Raw genomic sequence first — 26064 nt, 5'->3', positions numbered from 1 at the left:
CAACAGAACAAGGGGACACAGCCTGAAGCTGTGCCAGGGCAGGTCTAGGCTGGATGTGAGGAGGAAGCTGTTGTCAGAGAGAGTGATTGGCATTGGAATGGGCTGCCCAGGGAGGTGGTGGAGTGGCTGTGCCTGGAGGTGTTGAAGCCAAGGCTGGCTGGGGCACTTAGTGCCATGGTCTGGTTGGTTGGGCAGGGCTGGGGGCTTCCCACCTGCTTGACACTATGATCTCCAGGGATAGGGCCACAACCACCTCCCTGGGCAACCTGTTGCAGTCTTCCATTGTACTCATGATGCACAACTTGTTTCTAACATCCAGTCTCAATCTGTTCTCTCATTTCAAGCCTTTGCCCTCATCCTGTCCCTGCAGGTCTTTGCAAAGAGTCCCTCTGCAGCCTCTTTGTGCCCCCTTCAGCTACTGGAAGGTCACTGTTAGGTCTGCCTTGTGCCTTCCCTTCTCCAGGCTAAGCACCCCCAGCTTCCTCAGCCTGTCCTCATAGCAGAGGTGCTCCAATGCCCTGATCATTTTTGCGGAGTGGTTACAGGTGCAGAGAGGGTCTCCTCCCCCTCTACATTGCCCTGGTGTGGCCCAGTTCTGGGGCCCTCAGTTCGAGAAGGACCTCAGGGAACTGCCTGAAAGAATCCAGATGCCTCTTAGCTAGACTCCAGCCTGGCCTTCAACACCCCCACCAGGGAGGCAGCCACAGCCTCCCTGGGCAGCCTGGGCCAGACTCTCACCACCCTCAAACTCAACAACTTCTTCCTCAGCTCCACTCTAACCCTGCTCTGCCTCAGCTCCAAACCATTCCCCCTTGGCCTGTCTCAGACAGCCTCAGGACCAGTCCCTCTGCAGCCTTCCTGCAGGATCCCTTCAGGCACTGGCAGCAGCTCTGAGGTGCCCCTGGAGCCTTCTCCTCTGCAGGCTGCACCCCCCCAGCTCCCTCAGCCTGTGCTCACAGGTGGCTGAGTGTGAGCCAGCAGCGTGCCCAGGCAGCTGAGTGTGAGCAAGCAGTGAGCCCAGGCAGCCAAGAAGGCCAATGGCATCCTGGCTTGTGTTGAAAATGCTGTGTCCAGCAGCAGGAGGGGATTGTCCCCTTGGACTGGGCTCTGGTGAGGCCACAGCTCGAGTGTTGTGTTCAATTTTGCCACCACAATACCAGAGAGCTGTGGAGGTGCTGGAGCGGGTCCAGAGGAGGGCAACAAAGCTGGGGAAGGGCCTGGAGAATAAATTTGATGAGGAGAGACTGAGTGAGCTGGGGATGGGTAGTGTGAGGAAGAGGAGGCTGAGGGCAGAGCTCATTGCTGTCTACAGCTACCTGAAGGGACACTGTGGAGAGGCTGCTGCTGGGCTCTGCTCACAGGTAATGGAGACAGAACGAGGGGGAATGGCCTCAGGCTGAGGCTGGGCAGGGTTAGATTGGACATTGGGAGAAAGTCTTTCACAGAGAGTGGTCAGGGACTGCAGTGAACTGCCCAGGGAGGTGGTGGAGTCACCCAGCCTGGGTGTGTTTAGGGCTGGTTTGGCTGTGGTGCTTGGGGATGTGGTTTAAGGTGACTCTTGCAGAGTAGGGCTCTAGGCTGGACTTGGTGCTCCTGAGGGGCTTTGCCAGCCTGGGTGCTGGTGAGAGTCTGTGCCACCGAGTTGCTGTGTGCTTTCCTGGGGCTGCTCAGTGGCAGCACACCTGGAGCAGCTCCACCACAGGCTGTGACATGGCAGTTCCACGGGCAGAGTGCTGTGTGCAGCCACAGAGCACTGGGAGCATTGGCTCTGGTGCGTGCCACCAGCAGGCTTCTCTGCAGCACCACAGCCCCAGGGGCTCACAGCTGCAAGCCCTCGGACGCTTTTTGTTCCCTTGGCTGGGTGCTCAGCACAGCAGTGACCAGGGTTTGTCAGCCTCCTGAAGGCTTCAGCTAGCTTGGCACAACAGCACTGCTTCCTGTGGGAGCAGATAAACACCAAACCGTTCTGCATGGGAATGTGACCCAGAGCCGAGGCTGCTGCAGCTGCAGCCTGCAACTGAAATCCTCACACTGAAACCTTAGAGGAAGTCACACAAAATCAAGCTGAAGTTTCAACTGCTGCTTTTTCAAGTGTCCCACTCTATTAGGCAAGCAGACTGCCATGGAAAAATGATGCTTCTTGGCTACAACAGGAAACAAACCTGTGCAGAAGTGGCCAAACCCACACCTGGTTTAGAGGAAAGAGACAAGCCAGACAAAACTCTCACACTGAATCTGAGAAACACCAAGAAGCTGACTCTGCATAAAAATATCAATGAGAGATGAGCACTGAATGAAGGCCTCCGGCAGAGTTCAGCCTGGTCTGCTTAAGTTAGAGTAGAAGGACTGAGCAGACAGTGTCTTACTGGCCCCTGCTAGGGCAGCAGAGCAGACAGCACTGGCATTCAGAGTCAAGCATTGGTGCTGCTGCTGGTGGGAGGAGGTTAGCATTTGCACGGGCCCCTGGGAGGAGTGGAACTTCAGCACTGCTCTGATTTCTCAACAGGAGGTAGCTTCTTCCTCTGCTTCTGCAGGGCTGGCACAGGGCTGCCTGCAGCAGCTGAGCTGGTGTCAGCCCCCACCTGTCAGCTCTCTGCAGCAGGGCTGTGGAAGCCACAGCTGGGTCCCCGCGGGGAGCCCTTCTGCGGCGCTGGGGGCCTGTGTTTGGCACATGGCAAACCAGCACCACTGCTTCGACACAAAATTCTGGTCCAACAGAAAGCTGCTGGGAGAAAAAGCATTTTACTTGTGTAGGAGGTACAGTGTCCCAGAGTGGTGTTCCTGCTGCCTCCTTTCGGCCTGACTGCACAGTTCCCTCTGTGGAGGAATGGCTTTGGGCTCACAGGATGGTTTAGGTTGGAAGGGACCTGAAGGATCACAGAATCCTAGAATCAGTCAGGGTTGGAAGAGACCACAGGGATCAGCCAGTTCCAATCCCCCTGCCATGCCCAGGGACACTCTACCCTAGAGCAGGCTGCACACAGCCTCAGCCAGCCTGGCCTCAAACACCTCCAGCCATGGGGCCTCAGCCACCTCCCTGGGAAACCCATTCCAGCCTCTCATCACTCTCATGCTCAACAACTTCCTCCTCACCTCCAGGCTGGCTTTACTCACCTCCAGCTTTACTCCATTCCCCCCAATCCTGGCACTCCCTGATAGCCTCAAAATGCTCTCCCCAGCTTTTTTGTAGCCCACTTCAGATCCTGGCAGGCCACAAGAAGGTCTCCTGGGAGCCTCCTCTGCTCCAGCCTGCACAGCCCCAACTCTTTCAGTCTGTGCTCACAGCAGAGCTGCTGCAGCCTCTGAGCATCCTCCTGGCCCTGCTCTGGACACACTCCAGCATCTCCACATCCTTCTTGTCCCAGGGGCTCCAGAACTGGATACAATACTCCAGGTAGGGTCTCAGCAGAGTGGAGTAGAGGGGAAGAATCACCTCCCTTGACCTGCTGCCCACACTTCTCCTACTGCAGGAGGATCATCCAGGGCCAACCCCCTGTTCAAGGTCAGGTTGGATGAGGTCTTGAGCAGCCATATCTAGTGGAGAGATCTCTACCCCTGGTGGGGAGGTTGGAGGAGATGAGCTCTGAGGTCCTTTCCAACCTGAGCTGTTCTGGGATTCTGTGATGCCTTCCCGTGTGGCTCAGCACTAGGCAGGGGCTTTGTTTCCATTGCAGTGTTTCCTGTGGTTAGCAGAAGGAAGCCAAGGAGGTCAGATGGCACCGTGCTGGAGCAGAGGTGATTGGCACTCTCATTCTGTGGTTTCACACTTGTGACTCTTTCTGTGGTTGATGTCCTGTGAGGAATGATCTCAGGGTTGGCATTGAGGACAGGCTGTGCAGGAGAAGTGTTCCTTCAGCAGTGCCATATGTAGCCATGATGGACAGGAGAGGCTGGACAATTGTGCAGGTGGAGGGAGATGCTTTGGATCTAGAGCAGCTCCACTTCCAGAGGTGCTGCTGTTAGTTCCTCTGCTAATTACAGCACTCTCCTGCGAGGATCAGAATGAGAACCCAAAGCTGCTGGGGGTGTGTCAGCTGAACTTGCAGGCACTTGCCTCTGGTGTCTGTGCAAACTCTGGAGAGGAGAAGGAGCTGAGAACACAGACTTCAGAGGCTGCCAGTTGGTGTGAAGGTCCTCTCCCGTCAGAGGATGTGCTGCCTGGCGGCCTCGGGCGGCAGGAGGTGTGTGTGGCTTGCTGGCTTCGTTGCCTCTCGGTGCAGACTCTGAACAGGTGCCTCTGCCGCCCAAATACGCGCAGGAGGTAGCCGGCTCGGGGTGCAGTGCCCTCGGGGACACTGCTGACCAAATCTTCTCCTCTGCCCCTGCCCTCGGGGGACACTGCCGGCAGTTGTGCCGAGCAGGTCTGCTGCTGTGGCCCTGCCCTTCCCCTGCAGTCCTCTGCGTGCTGCACAGGCCGTGCGGGCTCCTTGCCCTTTCCCTAGGCAGATCTGTGTGTCGGGTGCCCTCCCGAGCCCCGGACTCGAGGGGTCAAGCGGCTAACGTTAGCTATCTCCGCCCATGGAAAGGAAGAATTGGCAGGCTTCCCTAGCTACCAGTGTCGCTTTCAACACCTTTCCTGGGGAGCCTCCTATTGCTGGGATCGCTCCTGCGAGGGGAGGGGGCAGGCAGCGCCGCCGCCCGAGCGCCGAGTGCCGTCCGGACGCGTGTCCGCTGCCTGCTGGAGACCTGTCCCTGCTGCGGCTCGCTCCGGCAGCCAATCTGCGGAGCTGCTCTGCTTTAAATGCCATCTGGTTACGCTCAGAGCTTTAAAGCTATTATCTCAGCATAAAATTTCAGCGTCCTATACTTTTTTTCTCCGCCAAACTATCCATTTCGAAGCCGCAAATATTTTTCCAGTCCTTTCAGATTTTATCTAGAAGTGTATTTTAGCAGTATTGGAATAGCTCTGGAACAATAACAGTTTATCTTGATAGAGGACATGCTGTGTTTTTTCATTTCATTTTAATTAGCCATTGTGGAACCGAATTCCCTTTTGTTTTATGCCTTTGAATGCTGTTTAATTACAGTTATCATGCCAAATATCTTAAAGGTTATTTTACCAATCCAGTTTCATTTAACATGAGCCATGTGGAATCAATAGCCCTGTTTCCTAAAGTGAATGCTTGGAAAATCTTACATTCATATGTTAAGAGTACACATCCTTTCCTCATTAGCTGGAAAGAACAGGGATTTTGGCACAGGTTCTGTGTGGAAGCATTGTGCAGCTTTTATATGGATTTTGTTTTTAGCCTTTGATGACACTGTTTAGAATAGGAAGTATCTAATAAGTAAAGCATTTTGTCTAATGTGCTGCCAGTGTGTTTAATATATGCCTGGAGGTCTGAAACATTATCTTCTCCACTGCAGTAATATGCATTTAATTCTCTGAAAGCAGAAGGTCGAACTTTTAAAAGGGACTCAAAGTACATTTTAAACTAAAATAATCCAAACCACATGGGATAGGGGACCAGGGTAATGTACAGTTGGTTTTTATGGTTTAATCATGATCATGTTAATGCACACCAGTAGCTAATTAAAGAAAACTTTTATTGTTCATTTTAAATGGGTTATGTAAAGAGTAAGAGAAGCGACATGATGCAGCCCGGTGATGAATGTTGTCCTTGCCTTTGCTAGCACCGAGCTGACACTGATGCTCATGACATAGAATCACAGAATCAGCCAGGCTGGAAGAGAGCTCCAAGCTCAGCCAGCCCATCCTAGCACCCAGCCCTGCCCAACCAACCAGACCATGGCACTAAGTGCCCCAGCCAGGCTTGGCTTCAACACCTCCAGCCACGGCCACTCCACCACCTCCCTGGGCAGCCCATTCCAATGCCAATCACTCTCCCTGACAACAACTTCTTCCTAACATCCAGCTCAGACCTCCCCTGGCACAACTTCAGGCTGTGTCCCCTTGTTCTGTTGCTGGTTGCCTGGCAGCAGAGCCCAACCCCACCTGACTACAGCCTCCCTTCAGGGAGCTGCAGAGAGCAATGAGCTCTGCCCTGAGCCTCCTCTGCTGCAGGCTGCACACCCCCAGCTCCCTCAGCCTCTCCTCACAGGGCTGTGCTCCAGGCCCCTCCCCAGCCTTGCTGCCCTTCTCCAAACACTTTCCAGCACCTCAGCATCTCTCTTGAATTGAGGGGCCCAGAACTGGACACAGTACTCAAGGCCCAGTAAAAGAACTAGCCCACCTAGCCCATGATAATCTCTTTAGAGTTGACATGTGGAGAGTCATTCGCTCTGTTCTCTTTATCCCATAAGAGGATGATTCCCAAGTTCATTACTAGATGCATTTTCAGGTTAGCAGCAGACTTTGCTGGGAGGCTCTCTGCTCACTGTGCCAAAAGGGACGCGAGGAGTCCCAGTGCTCCTTCTGCACCTTTGGTTTGTGGAAAGCTTCTCTGTAAACCGTCACTCACTTGTTCCAGCCTTTATGATGCATGTGGTAAGAGCACACAGAGGTCGAATTCCATTGTGGAACTAGGTGGCATGGAGAACCCTGATAGGAGATGGTGTCTTTCACCTCTCAGGCACTGCTCTCTATTCTGTACTGCTTAGTACTGATCAGAAGCTACTGGCAGCTGCTTGGTGACCTGCCTAAGTTGGTTTGGAGTCTCAGAAGTGGAAAGTTTCTGCAGTGGAATGTCTGCACAGCAGCAAATGCAGCAGTTGGGACCAATTAGCATCCCTTGCAGTAGCCTTCACTGAGAACTGTAGTCTGGAAGGGGATGGAGACAGAGCTTCTTTCTTCACGTCCTTTGGGTGCTTTGCATAGGCCAGCACAGTCGATAAACAATTATCAGAAGAGGCATAGTGGAAGAGCTAATCTTCAAGTGGAGTCTGTTTAGGTGTGAGGAGACATGTTCAGAAGCAAGCAGTGCTGTGCTTTCTCCCTCTCCTTCTACACAAGCAGTGCTGCATGTTGTATTCTCTGTGCACAACCTAAGTGTCAGGTAGCTGTAGACAGTGCTGTTGCAAGGAGGACAAGAAACCACTGCGTAGCACCCATCAGTTACTACAGAACCAAGCTGTCAGAGGAGGCTTTTCATCAGGCCAAACTGATGGCCATGGACAGCTAAAAGGTGCTGGCTTTAGCCCTCTGCTTCATTTCAGGCAGCATTTCAGTTAAACAATATGGCAAGATTTTGTACAGCTCCTTCCCATCTGCCTTCTCTTTGCCCTCAGTACCCAAGTGATGATGCCATCTATGCCTTTTTTTAAGTGCCATCAGTGCCAAGATATGGGCAAAGAACTTGATAGTTTACCTAACAGAGAGGGTGAGGTACAAATAGCCTAGCTGCTAGGAAATGGGGAGAAGTCAGGATTGCTTGGCTCTGTAGTTCCTTTCCTAGGGGCTGTATTCTAGGTAGGATCCCATTTGCAGGTCAAGGATATCAGCCTGCCACAGGAATCAGCTGCAAGGAATTCTGCTGGTTATTTGAAACCTTCATGAGTGAATCTGTAAAGATTGTACCTGGAGCTGGCAAAAGTCTTTCCAGAGCAAACCTCAGCCAGTTAATGGGTCTGGCTTAGGATTTCCTTGCTAATGCTTTCCTTTAAAGAGAAGGACTGGAGGTTGCTCCTTTTGTTTCATAAAGCAGAATATAAGGGAACCTCTCAAATAAATCTGCTGTTCTTGATGCCCCCCACAACCCAATCTCTGCAGTGTATTTAGAATCTACTAACAGTGCTACATGAGGAGCAAAGTTTGGAGACATTCAGTAATTCACTGCCCCGCGTTCCTGTAGCTCATTTGCTGCTAAGTTTGTGTGAGGACTTGTGTTTCATGGTCGTGTTCTTTAGGAGGAAGTTAAGGTATGGTTTACCCTAGTTGTTATCTCCCTTTTTAAAGATTTGCTAGAAGCGGGGAGGTGATGAAAAGAAACCACTGAAGTAGGTCCTGGAACGAAGAAATGAATCATTGAGGCAATGTGCAGCAGCAGCCAGGAAAGCCCTAACAAAATAGTGGACACCATCAGGAGATTGAGAACGAGACAGAAGGCATCAGTTTGCTGCTCCCCACAGCCGTGGTCATCCCGCTCTTACGTTCTGTGTGGAGCACTCAACAAGTGCACAGGGCAGTCAGAGAAGCGGAGAGGGGAAACTAAAAGGATTGAAGGTGCTGGAGCAGATTCTTTGTAGGAAGCCTAAAAAGCCTGGGATGTCCCAGTGTGGAGAGGAGCAGGCTGAGGGGAACTATGGTCAAGGTTTGCAAGGACATAGCAACAGCGGTGAAGCAGGATGTGGGCCTGAGCGTTCAAATCATGCACAGCCAAAGACTGGGGCAGGGCAGTCACACTAGGAGGAGATTGGCTTAGACCAAAGAGGGGGGAAAGCATCAGCAGGTTGTGGAGATCAGACACTGTCAGCATATTCAACAAGGAAGTGGGCAAATCAGAGTCAAGAAGTCCAGGGGCACAAGCAGGTACCTCCAGTATCCTGAAAGCAACATCTGTGGGTGCTTCAGAAGGAGAGGAAGAGCTTGCTTGAGGTGGCCAGGGTCCATGATCTCTCGTGGCAAAGCCTGCTGCTGGTGTTGTCAGAAGCAGAGTGCTGTGTGGGATGGCTCACAGGTCTGAGTTAGACATTTTTGATGTTAGCTCTTGTAGAGAGCAGAGCAGAAGCACTCCTGGGCAGACAGAGCTGGGGGTTGCTCTGTGGAAGCCATGCAGGTGAGTGCATGACTCTAACTTGGTGTGAGTCCGAGGAGCTGCCCTTGCATCCTCCTCAGTGTTGTTGTTGTCGAACTTCTGCAGGGGGCTCTTTCCAGATGTTTCTCCACGTGCTCCACACCTTCCCTCAGGCTCTTTGTAGGACTGAGAGAAGCAAACAGAAGGAGAAGAGCCAAGCTCATTTAAGGCTCGAAATCACTACTGCTTTGTTTTCCCTTCATGTGTTCTCTTGGCGCTTTGTCTGCCGTGACTCATCGTGTCACTGGAACAGACACCTGCTGTGTTTTCATGAGTGATGACTGCGTTAACTTGGCAGATGTCTTTGTATGCTTCTCTCTTTTGACACCCAATTTATGTAGTGGCTGTTTGCTGCCACTGCGATGGGAGTGCTTGGGATATGGATATCATAAGTTAACACAGGATTTTCCGCCACAGGTTTCCAAACAGGAGCAGAAGAAAACAGATGTGTCTGACGGGGCAACAGTGGAGACTTCTTCCCGTTACAGTGGGGCACAGGACAGTGGGATTGGCAGTGACAGTGTTAAAATCAGGATCGTTCAGATCGAGCAGCAGAGCGGCGCCAGCCAGCACCGCATCGCCCGCCCCTCCTGCCACGCCTCCATCGTCAAGAACCTCAACTTCATCCCCTTCGACGTCTTCGTCACCGCCAGCCGAATCTCACTGATGACTTACTCCTGCCTCGCCTTGCCGAAGCCCAAGTCCGCGCCAGAGCAGAAGGAAGGTGAGAAAATAAGCAAGAGCTCCCTGAACCTTCCAGAAGCAGGCCGCGGTGGCGGCCACGACGCCAAGCAGCCTGGTCAGCCCTGCATCTCCTCCGTCACTGCGGACGACCTCTTGCGCAGCGACGTTGCCCTGCCCGCCGGGAGAAAGGCAGGGCTCCTGTCCCTGGAGAGCCTGCATGCCTCCACCCGATCCTCTGCTCGACAAGCCCTGGGCATCACCATCGTCCGGCAGCCCGGCCGCAGGGGAGCTGGCGACACAGAGCTGCAGCCCTTCCTCTACCTGGTTGTGTCGCAGCCCTCCGTGCTGCTCAGCTGCCACCACAGAAAGCAGAAGGTAGAAATATCAGTGTTTGATGCTGGCCTGAAAGGGGTAGCCTCAGACTACAAGTGTACAGGTAAGAGCATTTCACCTTCAGCCCTGATTGTGACTGCTTGAAGGAGCTCAGGTCTCAAAGGTACTGGAGTGGTGGAAGGCAGCTTGAGAGACTCTGGAGTGTAGCTGAAAATCAAGCAGTAAATGCACACATTGTTGAGGTTATACCCCACAGCCTCAGCTCTTGGGTTGGAAGGGACCTTAAAGGTCATCTAGTCCAACACCCCTGCGGTCTGCAAGGACATCTTCAGCTAGATGAGGTTGCTCAGAGCCACATCTGACCTGGCCTGGAATGGTTCCAGGAGTGGAGCATTTACCCCTCTCTGGGCAACCTGAGCCAGGGTCTCACTACCCTCAGCATAAAAGCTTTCTTCCTGGTCTCTAATCTAAATCTCACAGTATCATAGTATCATCAGGGTTGGAAGAGACCTCACAGATCATCAAGTCCAACCCTTTACCACAGAGCTCAAGGCTAGACCATGGCACCAAGTGCCACGTCCAACCTTGCCTTCAACAGCTCCAGGGACCATCAGCTCTTGTCCTGTCACAACAGGTCCTGCTAAAAAGCCTGCCCCATCTTTCTGAAGTACTGAGAGGGCACCAGGAGGTCTCCCTGGTGCCTTCTCTTGTCCTGCGGGGGTGATTCCTCGTTGCTTACACCAAGATGTGTAAGCTTGCATAGTTCGTGTGTGTCATAAGCACGTAGATTAGATCCAGGATAGGCTCCAGAACTCTCCCTCATCATGCTCTGTCTGTGCACACAGCATGTGTGCTGCATGAGAACATCTCAGGCATGTTTGGAGGCGTTTGGAGCAATTGTTTTGAGTCAGCTCTGTTTGGTGATTTTGAGATCTTGACTCCCCTTGCTTCGCCAGCACTGGGTTCGGGGCTGGGCAGTGCTGTGCTGTGCTTTGCACACGTGTAGAAGTGAAGCTTTGAGTGCTGCCACAAGCCACGTGCGTTGTATCTGGGACAGGAGGACGTCCATGCTTTTTAAATTATCTCCAGTTATTAGAGCTTGAAATTCAGCATCTTGCACGTTAAGCTATCGCTCCTTCGGTGGGAGAGCACTGCACAGCGGCTGAGACACACAACCCTCATCCAAGCAACTTGGCTCCTCTCTCACTTAGCTGTCTTACTTTGTGCTTGCTTTCTGAAACGTGGAAGAAACAAGAACTTAGAGGATAAACCAGGAGGAAAGAGGCCATGTAAAAGCTGGGCATTGTTAGTGTGTGAATTAGCAGTTAGCAGCAGCGCATTTCCATCAGGCCAGGGTCCGTGTTTGGGAGCATTTGCCTGCCTTGGAGCTAAAAACCTGATGGTTGTGCTTTCAATTTCCTCAGTCCTTCTCTCCAACCAAGTTCACTGGCAAGTCAGCTAGGAGGAGGAGGGAACTTATCAGGTTATTAAAACATTAGCTCAGCTTTGCTAAGGTTGTGCTAAACTACTTCATTCCTGCTTGCAGTTCTCTTTGTGACGGCGCAGCTTGGTGGCAGCTTGCTACAGTCACTGTAGGAACTTCAAATCAAAGGGAATAGATGAATGGAATAAATACCAGCTGCTTAATAAGGACCATTACATAGCCTGCTTGCTCACTGAGCTGCTTGGTAAGATTCTGCCCCTTGGCTCTGCTCAGACCTCACCTCCCATCCTGCCTCCAGTCCTGCTGTCCCCAGCAGCAGAAGGACACAGAGCTGCTGGAGTGAGGCCAGAGGAGGCCACAAAGATGCTCCAAGGGCTGGAGCAGCTCTCTGTGAGCACAGGCTGAGGGAGCTGGGGGTGTGCAGCCTGCAGAGGAGAAGGCTCCAGAGGGACTTCAGAGCTGCTGCCAGTGCCTGAAGGGATCCTGCAGGATGGCTGCAGAGGGACTGCTCCTGAGGATGTCTGAGACAGGCCAAGGGGGAATGGCTTGGAGCTGAGGCAGAGCAGGGTTAGAGAAGGGTGACAAAGCTGGTGAAGGGCCTGGAACACAAACCCTATGAGGAGAGGCTGAGGGAGCTGGGGTTGTTTAGCCTGGAGAAGAGGAGGCTCAGGGGCGACCTCATTACTGTCTACAACTACCTGAAGGGACATTGTAGCCAGGTGGGGGTTGGCCTCTTCTCCCAGGCAACCAGCAACAGAACAAGGGGACACAGTCTCAAGTTGTGCCGGGGAAAGTCTAGGCTGGATGTTAAGAGGAAGTTGTTGGCAGAGAGAGTGATTGGCACTGGAATGGGCTGCCCAGGGAGGTGGTGGAGGCACTGTGGCTGGAGGTGTTCAAGAAAAGACTGGATGAGGCACTCAGTGCCATGGTCTAGTTGACTGGCTAGGGCTGGGGGATAGGTTGGACTGGATGATCTTGGAGGTCTCTTCCAACCTGGTTGATTCTATGATTCTATGGAGCTGAGGAAGAAGTTGTTGAGTGTGAGGATAGTGAGAGTCTGGCCCAGGCTGCCCAGGGAGGCTGTGGCTGCCTCCTTGGTGGGGGTGTTGCAGGCCAGGCTGGATGAGTCTTTGGTCAGCTGAGTCTAGCTGAGAGGTGTCCCTGGGCCTGGTGGGGAGATTGGAGGGGATGAGCTCTGAAGTCCCTTCCAAGCTGAGCCGTTCTAGGGTTCTGCCCAATCAGCCTGAACTATGCTGCAAACACCCTTTTTTCTTGGGTGCTCAGCCTGCAGGTGGCCGAAGGCATCTGCTGGCCATTAGGCTCCGCAGAGGGAGCAGTGACCACACCACTTGCAGTGGGCGCAGTTGTTTTTAATGTCGTCTTGTAAGCTGCTTTTGTAAATATTGTTTTTAAATCCTGATTTGCTTTGTTTCAGGTAATGTGATCCAGATAGGAAATTGCCTCATTTCCTGAGCATTGTGCTCTGGGCCCTCTTGAGAAAAGCCTTTTTGCTGTTTGTTTGTTTGTTTGCTTTCAAAGAGGAGGTTGTGGTGCTTGGCTGCGGCCGGGCAGAGAAGTGTCTCAGCAGGTATGCGCTAGGGATGGAGCCCCTCCAGCTTCCGCCGTGGCGGCAGGGCGAGGCCAGCCCGCAGCAAGCCTGGTGGCTGTTGCAGTTTTTCACACCCACGCCTTCCAGGTCGGCGAGCAGCAGATGCAGTAGCTCACACACATCTCACCTCTGCTCTGGTGGCAGGCCCGGGCTGGGTGGAGAGCAGAGCAGAGCTGGCTCTGGCAGCCTCCCTCTCAGCCTCCTGTGCTTGCTGCGAGGCAGAGAGGGTTTGAGGCTGATCCCCAGCGCGTCATGGAGGGAGTGCCGCTGGCCTCTCACCTGTACCCCTCCGCCCGTATTGACTGTGCACATCTACATCCGTGTGGGAGGGGCTGGGGGTGTGTGCAGCCCCCACCCATAGGCATGAGCTGCCCAGGGAATGCGCAGCGCTCAGGCTGCTGCGGGGCCCGGGTTTAGCTCCCTGCCGCAGCCCATGCGAGCTGGCAGAAGCGTTTGCCGCCGCTGTGCCCTGCGCTGCGCTGGCGCCCAGCTGCGGGACGGAGCCAAGGCACAGTTCGGAGAGAAGAGCTTCGAGGCGTTACACTTCCCTGCCTCCTCCGCTCCTTTCCCTGTCCCCTGCTGCCCTTCTCTGCGGAGGTTTGGGGACTGCTGCCTGCTGTTGACAGAGGCGACAGAGGTGCAATCAAAGGCTTGCAGATTCAAATCAAGTTTAGGAAGACACTTCATGAACTGTGGAGTGTGGAGCTGAGATCTGGACCTTAGCAAGAGTGAGAGTGGCTTTGGGTGCTTGGCTGCAAGCAAAAGCAGACACAGATTTGTTTGTTTCCTTCTTAAAAATCCCCGAGCAAACCGAAACCCCAAAGCAGCCAAGAACGGGGAGAAAACCTCGCACGTATTGAGGGCCTCAGCCTGCTGATAGCTGCTAACCTGCAGCCTCGGCTGCGGCTCTGTGCTGGCGGTTTTGCCACCCCCCCGTGCTGCTGGAGGGCTTTGTCCCCTGGTGCAGAGGATAGAATTTCTGGCGTCTTGGCCGCCCTTGCTTCTCAGGCCTTGCTGGGGAGTAATTCTGGCCTGCCTTTGTACTTATGGATGCATCCCTTGGGCTTTCTCCAGCGTTTTCTTCTCACAAATAGCTGCGAACTTGAGTGTTGATTTTTGGGAGAATCATAGCAAATGGGACTGGAAATGACCTATTATAATACATTATTCAAGGCAGTTCCCTGCCGACGCGTAATTGTTCCCTGTTGTGTTCTGTAGTGTTCTGTCAAGTGCTGGTGAGGGTTTTGTAGAGTCTGAACTTTCCATCATTTCCTTGAGGGAGGAGAGTCCTTAAGGAATTCCTCACTTTTCAGCCTAATTTTTCTCTTTTATCAATTGCTGCTTGCAGTTCCTCTGCCCTTGGCAGGGGGGTGACTGATTGATACTGATTCCTCTCCTGGCCCGTAACCCTCTGAAAAGGCATCTGCTGTTTCCTACCCTGGAAGGAATTTTAATCAAGACAGACATATTCCAGTCCTTTGACCTTGGATGTAAATGCATTTTAGAGCTTTTTTTTCCTTATAGCTCCCGTTTGTGTATCTCCAAAGCCTTCAGGTCTGGAGCTGAAGCCTTTGCATCTTAGCTTTCTTCTCCTTGTGTATCATTGTAACTGTTGAGCTGTACCTGGCACACCTGAATCTCTGGCCCGGTCTGTTACCCAGCTCCCAAATCGACCTTACACCACGGGCTAGGAGCACTCAGACTACTGCTGTGTGTGGCCCCTTAGGATTGTTTCCTCCGAGTGAAAAACTGCCTGTGTCACTATGCTGATGGCAGAATTAGCTGTCTCATAGTAACAAAATTTCACTTGAACCAAAACTAACTGATTTTTAAAAGCTTGACATCAGTATGCCCAGTGTAGGGTTAGCAGTTGCATATGTTGTTGGACTCAGGCTAATTTTGTGCACTTGAGGTTTCTTTGTGTTATATTCCTCATCTGTAAATTCTGGAGTCCTTCTCATCCTTCCTGAATCCCAGTCCTGCAGTGGCTCAGGTAATGAGGAGTGGATGGTGCTGCGCTCCCTGGAGAGGTGACACAGCAAAGGAACCTGCTGAGAGCTTCGCTCAGGTTTTTGATCTGTGCTTTAGGCGTGCAGTGCCCTGAGGACAGAGTCTGCGCAGCTAATGCCTTCTGGCCTGCGGGGGGTTTCTCCTGGGCAGTTTCTTATCACCAGAGATATTTTCATCTTTAAACAACTACAACTTTGAAATAAGGATTAGATATTTTATGACATAAACACGTCTTGAGACAACGAGAATGCCTGGAAATGTGTTGTGCCAAAGAAATGTTTGGCTGAATTGACTGCATTTGCTGAGAAACTGGGGGATGATCTAGGCTGCTACACACTGTGTGTGATGGTAGCTTCCAGAACTCAGCCAGGCTTTATTGCAGCTTTTTGCCCCATATTGAATCCCAGAGTGGCTCAGCTTGGAAGGGACCTCAGAGATTGTCTCCTCCAACCTCCCCACCACAGGCAGGGACACCTCTCAGCTAGACTCAGATGCTCAAGGACTCATCCAGCCTGGCCTGCAACACTCCCACCAAGGAGGCAGCCACAGCCTCCCTGGGCAGCCTGGGCCAGACTCTCACCACCCTCACACTCAACAACTTCCTCAGCTCCACTCTAACCCTGCTCTGCCTCAGCTTCAGGCCATTTACCCTTGGCCTGTCTCCAGACACCCTCAGGACCAGTCCCTCTGCAGCCTTCCTGCAGGATCCTTTCAGGCACTGGCAGGCAGCTCTGAAGTCCCTCTGGAGTCTTCTCCTGTCCAGGATGCACTGGACAGGTGCACTGCACCCCCAGCTCCCTCAGCCTGCTTCAGCCCTTGGGTCAGCTTTGTGGCCTCCTCTGGCCTCACTCCAGCAGCTCTGTGCCCTTCTACTGCTGGGGACAGCAGGACTGGAGGCAGGGTGGGAGGTGAGGTCTGAGCAGAGCCAAGGGGCACAATCCCCTCTCCTGCCCTGCTGGCCACACTCCTCTGGCTGCAGCCCAGGACTCAATTTGCCTTCTGAGCTGCACAAACACACCACACCTGAATGTTCCTGTGAGCACTTCCAAAGGAGCAGTAACTTAGAGATCAGTTAAATTGGTGCAGTTATGTTCACTGCACAACGTTCAGTACATTTTACAGCTCTTTACACAATGTTCTCTGAGAGCACATCACTTGTTTATGATGAGCTACTAGCACAAAGTAAGGTGCTGTGATAGAGCCAAGTCCCCCTTCTGGAACTCTCTTTTGATGGTAAAGATTTCTTATTATCACTCCTTTCACTACACTGGGCAAGCTCCAAAGACAGGAAACAAGATACTCCCTCAAGCAGTTTCCTACAGAAAAGGGAATGTGTCACTTCATTCTGGTTGGTGTAATTAAAGGAAAGGGCTAAGGATCATAAAAGTGTAGAAATTCACATGGAAAATACACAAATCTGTTGTGTGCAGTGACAGCTCTTAAAGAGCTGCTGAGGGCTGACTTTGCAAACGTGGAGTGGGAATAGAGGGAGGGCAGGGCTGTAATGTATATGCCACACAGCACAAGTACTGCTGCAGAGGCGCTGCCGGAAAGTTGATCAAATGAAACCAGAAGAATGTGCTAACTTTTGATCTTTTCCATATAGATCTACAGTCATGATCAATTGGTTTCAGTAGGTTCTTTGAAATCACATCAGGGTTCGTATCTGCCAAGTTTTATATGAATCACATGACAGGGTCAAGAAATACAAATTCCAAAGCTGACTTTATATACCCAGTCCACATATGACTGTTCTACCACGAGACCATATGTTGGCTATAACAGGGGGTATGTAAATACCACTCTTGAAAGCAACCCCTTCTGTAAAACCCAAATCAAGCAATTACAGCAGGTTTTAACTGACTGAAAGCGCAGAGAATAACTTCAAAAGAGGCTTTGTACACTACTGGGTTTGCCATTTCTGATATGCAGAAAATAAAGACAAGAGGAGCAGTTGTGGGAAATCAGTTTTAATGAACTCGAGGAGACTGATCAAAGGAACACAGTTGAAGGTAGCCACTGACTGGCTGTGGTGTGAAACTCCAGCGTGACTTACATAACCACCTGTGATGCTGCTGAGTCCTGGCAGCATTCTGCTGGTTTAGCCTTTCCCATTTGTCTTTCCATTACCATTTGCTCTACCTGACAGAGAAAATAGAGTCTGGAAGTAGCAGGGTTTGAGCACAGCTTCTCTGGTAAGGTCTGCTTAAATGCCATCCTAATTAAAGGTAGAGCTGTGTGCTGGGTGCACTTCTTTTGCAGCAATTGGTGCCTTTCGTTCATGTGTTACAGGGGGCCCTGCTGGTTTCTGTAGTGCCAGCTTTGCCCTCTTGCCCGACGACCTGCGCGTGCCTGCGGGCACAGCTGCTGTGTGGGGCAGCTGACTTAGCAGTGTTATCTGATGTGCTGGCCTTTAACTCTTTAATTGCATTTCACCTATCTTGCATGCATCTTTTGTGGTGGATCATAGTCCTGGGCTGTCATTAACGACTGTGATGGTTATCACACCTGTAGATCCTGGGAAGACTCTACCGGAAGCTCTGGATTATTGCATGGTTTGGCTGCAGACAGTGGCAGGAGAAGTAGATGCTAAAAGTGGCATTCCGCCCCCTCTGATCACTGTGCAGATTAAGGACTTCCTGAACGGACCAGGTAAGCCTCACACTTCAGTCTGCCATGTGCTGTCTGCTGTGTGGGGGTGTGCTGGGGATGTGCGCACAGACACGCGGTACAGCGGCAGAAGATCTGCTGCTGCTGCTGCTGCTGCTGCTGCTGCTGCTGCTGCTGCTGGCGGCTCTGACGTTTTCCTCTAGCACTGACCCCAAACTGAAGTCAGAGTTGAGGAACCATCAGTCCCGTACCAGGGTCTGGTTGTATTCTCTCCTCAAGAAGGCTGAGGCTGCCGAGTTTCCAGCAGAATGACACCTGCCTGCACCTAGCCCTGGGCCAACTGAAAGGCTACAGCTGCTGTGTGTATAAAAGCTGTCTCTGGAAATGCTTCTCAGTATTCTTACAAGCTGCCTCCTCTTGGGCGTTTTGGAATCCACCTGCCTGGCACTGCCTGCCTGCAGTCTCAGGTGTTCATGCTGTAGAATTGCAGAGGCAGTGATGCAGTGCTTTAGTAGGGAACAGAGAGTGGAGGTGGTGCAGCATGGAGGCTTACTGGTGCTAACTTAAAATGATGTGACCTGAGGCCTCGTTCCTGCAGCATGGGAAGCTCCTGCACGCTGAGCGATGTCCTCTGTCTGTTCTGTGCATGCTGTGTTTGTAGCTGCATCGCTGTGAAGAGCACGACTGAGGTGACACCAGAGTGCCCTGTACCTTCCTCAGGCATTTCTCTTGTGCACAGCTGTTAGTTGGTTCAGTTAGGGAATTGATTTTTCCCTTGCCTATCTCTGCTTTACTCAGCACACAGCAGAGGCTGTTACCAGTCATTTAGAGAGCAGCATTTCAGCACTGGGCTTTCCCTGTTCAGTCTGCCTTCAGCAGCTGTCTAAACCTGACTCTGCAGCACCACTCCCCATTTCCTCTGCACTGCTCACTGCTGTAGGGTCTGAGCACCACAGAAGTGCCAATCTAGCTGCACAGTGCTCCCATGGTGGGTGGTGGGGGAATACATCCTCCCCACTTCACAGAAAGCAGCTGAAGCACAGGGAAATGACACCAAGCTAGAAGCAGCTGTGGAGCTGTTGAAGGGTAGCAGAGCCCTGCACAGGGACCTGGCCAACCTGGATGGGTGGGCAGAGGCCAAGGGGATGAGACTGAACAAGGCCAAGTGCAGGGTTCTGCACTTTGGCCACAACAACCCCAAGCAGCACTACAGGCTGGGGACAGAGTGGCTGAGAGCAGCCAGGCAGAGAGGGCCCTGGGGGTGCTGGCAGAGAGGAGCTGAAGCTGAGGCAGCAGTGCCCAGGTGGGCAGCAGAGCCAATGGCATCCTGGGCTGGCTCAGGAGCAGTGTGGGCAGCAGGACAAGGGAGGTTCTTGTGTCCCTGTGCTCAGCACTGCTCAGGCCACCCCTTGAGTGCTGTGTCCAGTTCTGGGCTCCTCAATTCAAGAGAGATGCTGAGGTGCTGGAAGGTGTTGAGAGAAGGGCAACAAGGCTGGGGAGGGGCCTGGAGCACAGCCCTGTGAGGAGAGGCTGAGGGAGCTGGGGGTGTGCAGGCTGCAGCAGAGGAGGCTCAGGGCAGAGCTCATTGCTCTCTGCAGCTGCCTGCAGGGAGGCTGTAGCCAGGTGGGGTTGGGCTCTGCTGCCAGGCAAACACCAACAGAACAAGGGGACACATCCTGAAGCTGTGCCAGGGGAGGTCTAGGCTGGATGTTAGGATGAAGTTGTTGTCAGAGAGAGTGATTGGCATTGGAATGGGCTGCCCAGGGAGGTGGTGGAGTGGCTGTGCCTGGAGGTGTTGAAGCCAAGCCTGGCTGGGGCACTTAGTGCCATGGTCTGGTTGGTTGAGCAGGGCTGGGTGCTAGGTTGGGCGGGCTGAGCTTGGAGCTCTCTTCCAGCCTGGCTGATTCTGTGATCCTATGAGACTGATCAGTCTGTTTAATCTCACAAAAGCATATCAAACCTCGGGTTTCCTCCAGGCTCTCTCCTCAGCCAAAAGGAACTTGTTTTTATCATGTTTTTGCTGCTAATTGGAGCTATCATCACACATCCATGACTCAGTAGTAATTGCTCTGAATTTTCATTAGGGGCTTTGCCAGTGTAAGGTACCAAAGCAGCTCTGCATTCCTGTGCAGGTCTTTCTGACCTCGGCTGTGCCACTCTGAGATCCTTTCCAAAACTAACCTTTACCCAGAAACCTTCCTTGGGGGCTGGAGGTTTCCTGGGGTGAGTAATGGAAGGCACTTTGCACATGGGATAGCATCAGAACAGCAGATGCACTGCTCTGAGAGCCTCTGGAAAATCAGTTCCTCTGTCTCCTGGAGCCCTCTAACCACAGCTGCTAGGATCAGGTAGCTTGGCCACCAGCAGGCCTGTGACAGGCGTCTGCATCACCTCATCCCTGCTAAGCTGGCAGGGGTTTGCTGCAGCACAGCTCCTGGTGGCCTCGTAAGGGCACTGGGGAAGCAACGGTTGCGGTGGGAGGCATCAGTGACACTAAACCTGGTGAAGCAATGGGCTGCTGGAGGAGCTTGTGCCTCAGGCCTCTGAGCTTGTGCCGCAGAGAGAGATAGGGATCTGCTGGAGAGGGTCTGGCAGAGAGCTATGAGGATGATGATGGGACTGGAGCACTGCCTGGTGAGGAGAGGCTGAGGGCCCTGGGGCTGCTTAGTCTGGAGAAGACTGAGAGGGGATTGAATCAATGTCTATAGATCTCTGAGGGCTGGGGGTCAGGAGTGGGGGGACAGGCTGTGCTCACTGCTCCCTGGGATAGGACAAGCAGCAATGGATGGAAGCTGCAGCACAGGAGGTTCCAGCTCAACACAAGGGGTAACTTCTTGACTGTAAGGGTCCCAGAGCCCTGGCACAGGCTGCCCAGAGAGGCTGTGGAGTCTCCTTCTCTGGAGCCTTTCCAGGCCTGTCTGGATGTGTTCCTGTGTGCCCTGAGCTAGACTGTGTGGTCCTGCTCTGGCAGGGGGGGTGGTCTGGATGAGCAGTTCCAGCCCCTGACACCCTGTGAGCCTATGAAGCCAGGTTGTCAGTCCTTATTAGCTGGGAGATCAGAAAACTACAGCAGGTAGCAGAAGTTGGGAAGCTGTAATGAGAGGAGCAGCTCAGGGTGCGTTGGTGCACCTCCTGGCACGTGGTCGATTGCTGTGTGCCTGTGGCAGCTCAAGACAAATGGTACTTCTTGCAGAGTGAAGGGAATGGGATCCTAGAAGGGATAAGCATTCATCACCAGGCCTGTGGGAACAGACCTCCACTTCAACCCATGGGGTATTAAAGGACAGTTCTGCCTCTTTCTAAAGGAACTACTGACTTCCTTTTTTGTCAGTGCCATCTCCATCAGCTCCTGGGAGTTCCTCTTCAGTCTGTCACTGAGCTCTGCAGCTAATGCTTCTCTAATGCACAGACCGTTGTAGTGCTTCAGGGTTAGATACCACTCATGAGGTGAGAAACAAAGATGGATACATCTTAACAGGTTTGAACAGTTATTCTTACCTCTTGGGGTCTTCATTCTTCCGTCACCTGTGCTGCCTCAGGTATCAGAGCTGCCATTCTGACGTGTTCTCTCTGCATGCCAGTGATAGGAAATGTGTGTAGGAATAAACCTTCATACAAATCTCCCCAAACCAAAGATGGTTTATGCCAAAGTGCTGCCCGCATCTTTCTTGGGAAGACGTTAGGCCAGATGTGAAATAACTGTGGCTGTAACCAGAAAACTAAGGCTTTTGATGTCCCACTGAAAGGTAAAGTGACAACTAGGGGACCTGGTGGGTTGCCCTTCTCTGCCAGCCCCTCTCTGCTGCACTGTGAGGGGACCAGCAGTGACCATGGAATCATAGAATCAAACAGACCTCCAAGCTCAGCCAGCCCAACCTAGCACCCAGCTCTATCCAGTCAACCAGACCATAGCACTAAGTACCCCAGCCAGGCTTGGCTTCAATACCTCCAGCCACGGCCACTCCACCACCTCCCTGGGCAGCCCATTCCAATGCCAATCACTCTCTCTGACAACAACTTCCTCCTAACATCCAGCCTAGACCTGCCCTGGCACAGCTTCAGGCTGTGTCCCCTTGTTCTGTTGCTGGCTGCCTGGCAGCAGAGCCCAACCCCACCTGGCTACAGCCTCCCTGCAGGCAGCTGCAGACAGCAATGAGCTCTGCCCTGAGCCTCCTCTGCTGCAGCCTGCACACCCCCAGCTCCCTCAGCCTCTCCTCACAGGGCTGTGCTCCAGGCCCCTCCCCAGCCTTGCTGCCCTTCTCTCAACACCTTCCAGCACCTCAGCATCTCTCCTGAATTGAGGAGCCCAGAACTGGACACAGCACTCAAGGGGTGGCCTGAGCAGTGCTGAGCCCAGGGGCACAAGAACCTCCCTTGTCCTGCTGCCCACACTGCTCCTGAGCCAGCCCAGGATGCCATTGGCTCTGCTGCCCACCTGGGCACACTGTGATCTAGGGGTATGCCTAAGAAGCTACAAACAAAACTGCACCTTGGCACTCCCTGCAGCCTCTTTCCCCCACTCTTTGCAGAGGCAACAGTTGTACCCATTAGCAAGGTCAGTGGCTTGGAGAAACCTGGAAAATAGCAGCTACCAGCAACCCACTAGAATCATATCTGCAGCAGGTGATAGATTAGTTGGAACAAATTGGAAGCACTGCAGTTGAGCAAGGCTGGTTTCTTTCAAGCTGCTTTAGAAGCGTCGTTATTTCACTGCACAATATCAGCCCTGCGGAACAGCCCTCAGCAGGTTAATTTGAATCAGATGATGTATGGCTGCCCTCAGCTGACATGAGCTCCATTCCATGTGTGAAGCCATAATAAATCCATTCCCAACCGAGGCAAATTCCCTGTGAGAAGGTGAACTAATCCAGGCCTCACACTGGCATGTTAGCCCTCCGTAATTGAAAGCAGGGCCACCTGTTCCCAGCACAGTTAGCCCACAGAGAGAAAATTAGCATTAGATCAGATACCTCAGAGATTGAAAAGTCAGCCCTGCCCTCACAGGTTCAGCTGTGGGCTGCTGAGCATGACATCACAGAGCCAGCCAGGAATGTGCCCACTTGATCCCAGTTTAACAGTTCCCTTAGCCGTGGTGTTTGTTAACTTTGAAATGAGAATGTGGTGATTTAATGAGAGCTGACACCTGAGAAGGGGACCCAGCCAGGCTGCAGGCTTTTCTAATTAGCTCAGCATCCCTTGCACAGCTTTGGAGCTCTCTGCTAGGTTGGGGTTTTCCCCTTCTTTTGCTCTTTCACAAACAAGTTTTTAAAGCACTGACAGTGTGGCCATGAAATGATATTTATTTGATTAAGAGGGCACAGAGGAATATTCCAAACAGGTGTAGCAGCCTGTAGATATTGCTTGGGGTTTCTGTGGTGGTTTGGGTGTTCCCTGCCCCCCACCCTTCTGAACGTGCCCAGACTGGGCTCAGCCGGCTGGAAGTTAAGGACTGCAGCTTTACATTCACAGCTTAGCACAGGATACAAGCAGAGAGTTACATCTACAGCTACAGACAGAAATAGGCAAGGGAAAGGCAATACAGAAACACAGCAGCCCTCCAGAAACCAGAGCCCCCAGAGGGGCTCCCAACCACCCTTCCACCTCCTTCCCACCCCTCTGCCTTATCCCAGAGCCTGCCTTACGTGCAAGGTGAGGTTGGAGGGTCGGCAAGGGGGGTTAGAAGCAGGAGGATTAGTTACACAGAAAGCAGCCCAGGGAGAAAGCACAGGCTCAGAGCTCACACTCTCTTATCTGTGTTCATGTCCTTGGTTTTATACATATCAGCAAGCCTATGAGTGCAGCAGACATCAGCATTGTTTGCTTTTCACAGCCTGTCATCTAATTCTTCTCACTGAAATATTCCAGCTAGCCTCAGACCAGCACACTTCGACACATCTATTGGCTACAATATCAGTGTCATACTGTGGAACGTTATCAAGGGGCCTTCCCAAAGCAGTGCCCACAGCATTTGACATTTAGTCTCTTAAATGCCCAAAAGTGCACCCCCAAGCCACATGCCTAAGTCAGAAAAGATTTTCATGGCATCTGTGTCACAGAATTACCCAGGTTGGAAGAGTCCTCTAGGATCATGGAGTCCAACCTGTCTGCCTGTTGGCAGCCTTTTGACCCATTTGAAACAGCTCATCAGGGTCTCTCTTAGTTTTGCCTGTGTGTCTTAATATGGATGTCTTATTCAGCAGCTAAGGAGTCAGTACCTGTGAGTGAGTTCTCTTCTCCACCAATCTGCTCTATGGCCTGGAGCAGTTTACTTCATCTCACTGCCTTGTGCCGCTGCTTCTCTGGCTCTCTTTCGAGGGTTAGCGTGTCCCTGCCCTAGGGGTCTACTTTACTTCCCACTGCCCCCACGCCAGTTTCTGGCCTTGCCACCCAGGCTCCAGCACACTTCTGGAGTGTGTTTGGCAGTTGCACAGCTGCTTAGCTTCTGTCAGCGTGCTGGGAGCAGCAGCTCCATCCCGCACCCTTCACTAACGGTGCCCTTGGTCTTCCCGACCCACAGGCATCATACTTGTCTGGAAAAGAATGAATGACTTCACTCTGGGCCTCGTCTGACATCTCAGGCCCTGGCACTGGCCTGACACAGCTCTCACCTTGGCGTGATGTCACCAACATGCTGTCGCATGGAGGTGGGAGCGCCCCGATGGCTCCAGGTGGCTCAGCCTGCCGAGGGCTGCAGCGTCCATACTGGCCCTAGAGAGCTGCTTCTGGGGGGTGCAGCAGGCAGGAATACTGAGCAGTGCCTGCCAGCCTCTTGCAGACTAACTGGCATCTGTCTCCCAGAGGCAGAATGCGAGATGGACTGCAGATGGCCTCTGAAGCCTTGTCTCAAGTTTCTTCCTTCTCTTGCCTTGATCCAAATTGGGAGTGATGAATTAGAGGATAAAAACAATTAGTTTGTGTTCTTCTCGCTTTTCAGCTTCTTGTAATTTGTCTCTCTTTTGATGCCTGCCCAGGGACAATTGAGAACAGTGCAGCTAATCTTTTCTTTCCTTGTCTTTCTCTCTCTGTTTTCATAAATGGGATCATTGCAGTTGGGCCATTTCCTCCTGACTGAAGGGCCACCCTGACACCGAATGAGAGTCAGGGCTCAAGATTACCTTTACCTTCCTCAGATTTCCTCTCAGACTCCTTACATCAGGATGGGTGGCTCCTAGAGAAGGAATATCACTCGTGACAAAGTGTTTGCTCCCTGTCATCCACTCCTCTCCTGCTGGGAGTAGGAAATGCAGCCCTCCTGGGAGCTTAGGGACAGCAGTGTTGCTCTTCTGTAGCAGAGCTGTTTCTGTGGTTTCATATCTTACAGCCTCCTTAGGCTGGGGCAGAGCGAGGCCGTGCCCGGCCCGAGGGAAGAAGCCCTGACCTCTTCTGTGTTAGCCAGGAGAAATGGGAGCTCCCTCACAGGAGGAGGACTAGGAGAAGGGAATGAGCTCTTGGGAAATGCCTGATTTTTCTCCCCCACAGCCCAGCATTTCTCACAGTCTGTGGAAGGATCCCAGCCTTACAAATAAAGCCTATAAAATGTTAATGATGTTTACTTTCTGGGTTTTCATCTCGAGAGTATCCTGTGGTAGTTATTACTGGTAGAAATGGTAACCTGGAGTGCATTAAGTTATAGGATATATTAGAATAAGCCCTTCTGGCTTCAGTAAGAGCTGGGATTGACCTCAAGCAGCTTGCTAGGAGCTCTGTTATGTTTGTGTTGCTTATTCATCCTCAGCCTAACGGTTGAAAGTCCTGCTTGGTAATATCATTATCCCGAGCTCAGAGAGTAAGACTTTATCTCCACAGTACAAATCTGAATGTCGTGGAGATCAAGGGCAAAACACTGGTATTTGAGCTGACATTTTCTATCTGAAGCTGTGAGCAATAAAATAGCTGGGAAATAAATAGCTTCAGACAGAAATTTCAGAGGGCTGCTGGTAGGTTTTCTTTTATAGATGTTATGATTTTGTTCAAATAGACCATATTGAATCCATTGGCTTTTTTGTAATAGATTTCAAAATACATCATAAATGTAAGTAATATGATGACTAATGGGTCAAGTGAAGTTGGAACTTTTTAAATGAGAAAATAGCTGGAAACAGTTTTCAGGAAACCATTCCAGTTGATTTTTGGTCCCCCACAAGGTGTACATTAACATAAACTCCCCAGAATCGCCTCTGGGAGCTGAATTCCCTCTCTGATCTCATTATTGCAATGTGATTCTTTTCCTCTCACTGTTAAGTCATCTCTCGGCATGGTGGGAGCATATAATAAAAGTAATTTATTTAGATTGATTTAATCTCCTTTTAACTCAAGAGTTATTTCATCATTCTCTTCCCTAGTAGCTGTTCAGAAAGTTGTGAAGGGTAATTAGAAACTAATAATGGACAGGCAAGGATTTACAGCCTAATGTCAGAGATCTGGTGGAGAAGATCAGGGAGGGAGAAAGGCCAATTCCAGTTCTACACCCAGGTGTTACACTGCAGGAGTGCTGCTTTAGTCCCGTCTAGTTTGGTCAGATTGAAATGTAACTAGGGGAGAAAATGAGAGAGGGAGAAAGGCCACTTCCAGTTCTACACCCAGGTGTTACACTGCAGTAGTGCCGCTTTAATCTCATCTAGTTTGGTCAGACTGAAATGTAACCAGTGGAGAAAATGAGGGAGGGAGAAAGCCAACTCAAG

At 51.9% G+C, this 26064-nt stretch overlaps 1 protein-coding gene across 6 annotated transcripts in view; it reads left to right on the top strand.

Moving 5' to 3' along the window:
• VPS13B (vacuolar protein sorting 13 homolog B) overlaps positions 1-26064 on the top strand; it is a 333604-nt gene that overhangs the window by 217943 nt on the left and 89597 nt on the right. For all 6 annotated transcript variants that reach the window (XR_010304753.1, XM_064154029.1, XM_064154027.1 and 3 more), the window contains exons 34-35: positions 9111-9813; positions 17288-17425. Coding sequence is in view for 5 of the 6 variants with exons in the window: in XM_064154029.1 (XP_064010099.1) it covers positions 9111-9813; positions 17288-17425 (841 nt within the window). In the remaining variant the exon portion in view is untranslated. The remainder of the gene's footprint in view (positions 1-9110; positions 9814-17287; positions 17426-26064) is intronic.

Source organism: Pogoniulus pusillus, chromosome 14 (assembly GCF_015220805.1).
Source record: "Pogoniulus pusillus isolate bPogPus1 chromosome 14, bPogPus1.pri, whole genome shotgun sequence".
Classification (NCBI taxonomy): Eukaryota; Metazoa; Chordata; class Aves; order Piciformes; family Lybiidae; genus Pogoniulus; species Pogoniulus pusillus.
This window is presented reverse-complemented; position numbering and strand designations above follow the sequence as displayed.